We start from the raw sequence: 3,583 nt of genomic DNA, 5'->3' as shown, positions 1-3,583 counted from the left end.
GACTTTTTTTTTAGGAAATAAATATTTTCAATAAACATTTTGAGACATTATCAGGTTTTATACCATTCTTTATAATTCTGTTCATTTATCATGTGTTTCTGGACAATACAATTTCACTACCCAGTTTAGCATGCTTGAAATTAATTGTTTGCTTGCTATTTTGAAAAAGTGTAAAATTCTCAATTATAATTAAAGTAGTACTTTAAATGAATACACTGGTGTCTTTGTCGTATTAGTGTTAGAGTGTGTGTGTGAACTGTGTGTGTGCACTATGAGCTCACTGTGTGTACACTGTGTGTGCTTTCCATTTATAAATCTACCGTCAATGAGGTTTCTATTTTAGGATCTTAGAAGACTAATCACAAGCTTTTCCAAATGCTGTTTTTCATCCCATGCAGAAATAAGAGCATCCAGGCTACTTTGAATGCCCTACGTGCTTGACATCTACTATCATAAATAAAGGATTGGGAATGAATGGGGGGGATGGTGGAGAAAAAATATTAGTTTGGGGAAACTCCCCCAAATCATCACATCAGATAGTTTAAATCCCAGAGAAGTAAAACATCCACATTAACTTCAGTTTACAGAATGGGATGTAATGAAAGCATTCTAAATACTTTATACAATATTTTCCTCCCATGTAAGACTGTATCTGAATTGATATCAGAGTCTAATTTGAAATTCTCACAATAAAGTGCACACAAACATCAAGCTTAATAAAACTGAGCATGGTGGTTGCTGGGAAGGTCCCTTTCTCTTCCTTCAGGAAGACAGAGGACACCAAAACAAGGGCAGAGTGTGACAGTACTGATGCTGCGCACAGTCGGAGTATCTTTTATTCATGTCTTCCAAACGCCAAATCTTCTATGTTCTCTTACCACTTTGCACACATCCAGTTTCTAAACCCTAAACTCAAGTTTGCTATTGGTTTTCAAATTTAGAGATGCCCTCAAACCAGATCCTACTGAGGAAAGACTCTCTGAACCTAAGAGAGCATGTGGGGAAACTCCCACCTAAACTAAAAACACATAAACTGTTCTTGAACATTTTAAAACTTAATAAGAGAACAAAACCCTCCTGACATAAATAAGACAATTGAAAACCTTAATCAAAACCATCATTCCCTTCTGCTATTCTCTTTTCCCTCCTATTTGTTACTAAAAAAAAAAAAAAAATGTTTCTCAATATGCTGTCTTTCAATTTTCTGTTGTTCCAGCATCAACATGTGGGGAAATGACAACACAAAAACAAATTATTGTTATCCCATGGCATTAAGTGTGTATGAATATTCTGAGCACACACACACACACACACACACACACACACACAGAGAGAGAGAGAGAGAGAGAGAGAGAGAGAGAGAGAGAGAGAGAGAAAGAGAGAGTGACAGAGAGACAGAGAGAGACAGAGAGACAGAAACAGAGACACAGAGAGACAGTAAGACAGAGAAATACATAGAGACAGAGACAGATTCTTTCGACAAATTACATTTATTTATGTATTTATTTATTTATTTGTTTGTTTGTTTAAGTTTACCTATTCAATTTACTTTCTGTTCACTGTCTGCTCCTCCTGGTCACCCCGTCCCACAATCCTTCCCTGACACCCTGTACTTTTTTCTTTTTAGAGATATTCCCACTATTCCCCATCAAGTCTCTTCGAGGTACATCTGAGAAGGAGATTCATAAATCCAAAGGCCCATTACTGAGAACACCAAGAACCTGTGTTTATCAGATGTATTTCTCTAAGTTCTTTCTTACATCAAGATTTACTTCCATTTTACCTTTTCCTTTAGTTTCATTCGATTCATTTTGTAGGAATATTTCCTTCTTTTTTTTTTTTAAATGGGAAACTGCTTTCTCTTTATTTAGACCTTAGGAGGAAAAAAATGAATTTTGGTCACATAGTACCTTAAAAAAAAATCCAGTTTTACGTATTTCTAAATACACAGGACTAAATGAGCAGAGAAATAATTTCTTCTGTAAAAACTGGCCAAATGTTATCAAAAATTTACCATACAGTAAAATCAAATTATATAAAGACATTTGGGTTTGCGACCTTTGAGTGATGTGATGGGGCACTTCCACACACTAGTGTCCTGTACTTGCTCTAGTCTGAGAGCAGAGACTACACAAGCAGGACTGTCAACCATGGTCTGTAGCTGCGGCGGCCACTCCACAATGGACAGGTCTACTTCAGCACAGCAGAATCGAGGGAGCACGTCACAGTATCAAATGAGTCACATAAGAGAAACATACAACAACCCAAAAGATGAACATGAAAGAGCTACCACAGACAAAGCAAGTGTCCCCTACAATGCACCTACAGGGCAAGCGGTGGAAAGAGGGCTGATGATGCTAATATGAAAGGAAGCTGAGTACAGTATTTATTTCTCATTTTATACAACTCTGACTCTTTACAAAAATGGTTATAGTCATGCCCGGAGAAATGTAACCCATGGCATTTGAAAGCAAACACTCTTTGTAGTTATTTAAAAGGTCCTTTTTAAAAAATTATAATACAAAGGTCTGTGCTCTATAAGCAGTCCTCCACTGTGCATTATAAAAATAAGGCTTACTTTTAATACAAAGACTAAGTGTTTGGGAGTCATGAGCCACTGGACTTGACAAACATCATCTTATAGTTGCTCTTCCCATCTTTTTTGCTCTTCGGGTCTTCTGTGTCATCAGGATGCTCAGCAGCATGAAGCTCTTCTGCAGACTCCTCCTTCTCAGACTCAGAATCACTGTCCGAGTCATCTGGACTCTCAGCATCAGGAGAGCCATCCTCATCGTCATCTCCAGCCACGTCACCTTCTCCATCATGATCTTCTACCTCACTGAAGCCGAGCCCACAGTGCCGCCGGTACCGTCCTGACAGTTTGCTGTCCATACTCTGCTGGTACTGAGACTCTAGCTCTTCATTAATTTTCTTGTCTTCTTTCCCTGTTCGGAAGTGAGATGTTGATCTGTGATCTCCTATGACGAGACGACCAGTGTGTTCTTTCTTTCCTGCACCCATAAGTCTCAAGAACTTTTGCTTTCTTTCTTCATTGCCCAAGTCTGCTGCCTCCCAATTGCTGGATCCAAGATCGTCGTCGGGGGAGGCTGAACATTTCACCCCGTGCGGGTGAGACTCCCGGGCAGCACTCATCCTGGCTGGGATCCCGACGGGGATATTCCAAAAACACTTGCAGTTCTCCTCAAACGCGACACCAGCAGCTCTCCACCCAGCCGTTATACCAAGCAGCGCCACTCCAGAACCTGTAGGAATATTTCTTAAGACACTTGTAAAAATATCTAACATTTTAGGTAAAATAAAATTTTGTGTATGTTTTAATGTTGAACAATAAATGAAGGAGGGCAAGTTGATGAGGACTAAAAATACACACTCAAAGTAACAGCTAAGCAAAGTTAAAATTGTTCAAACATGTTTTATCTCATTCTTCTTTACAACTTGCTATTCATAAAATTGACAAAAATGTCTAAGATCAACATTTTCTTGTAGAAACCATATCCAGATTTTTAGAATTAGATTGTTTCTATGATTGACCATTATACTTCTTTACTTTTTTTTCCGAGGT

General features: G+C 38.4%; 1 protein-coding gene across 1 annotated transcript; it reads right to left on the bottom strand.

Moving 5' to 3' along the window:
- Positions 1-2,572: 2,572 nt before the first annotated feature.
- On the bottom strand, positions 2,573-3,220 carry LOC308422293 (small acidic protein-like). The gene has a single exon (XM_080918821.1). The coding sequence runs from the start codon at positions 3,151-3,153 to the stop codon at positions 2,608-2,610; it is 546 nt and encodes a 181-aa protein (XP_080774947.1). The 5' UTR covers positions 3,154-3,220; the 3' UTR covers positions 2,573-2,607.
- Between the last annotated feature and the right edge of the window lie 363 nt (positions 3,221-3,583).

This window comes from Micromys minutus, assembly GCF_963924665.1.
Source record: "Micromys minutus genome assembly, chromosome: 7".
In the NCBI taxonomy this organism is placed as follows: Eukaryota; Metazoa; Chordata; class Mammalia; order Rodentia; family Muridae; genus Micromys; species Micromys minutus.
This window is presented reverse-complemented; position numbering and strand designations above follow the sequence as displayed.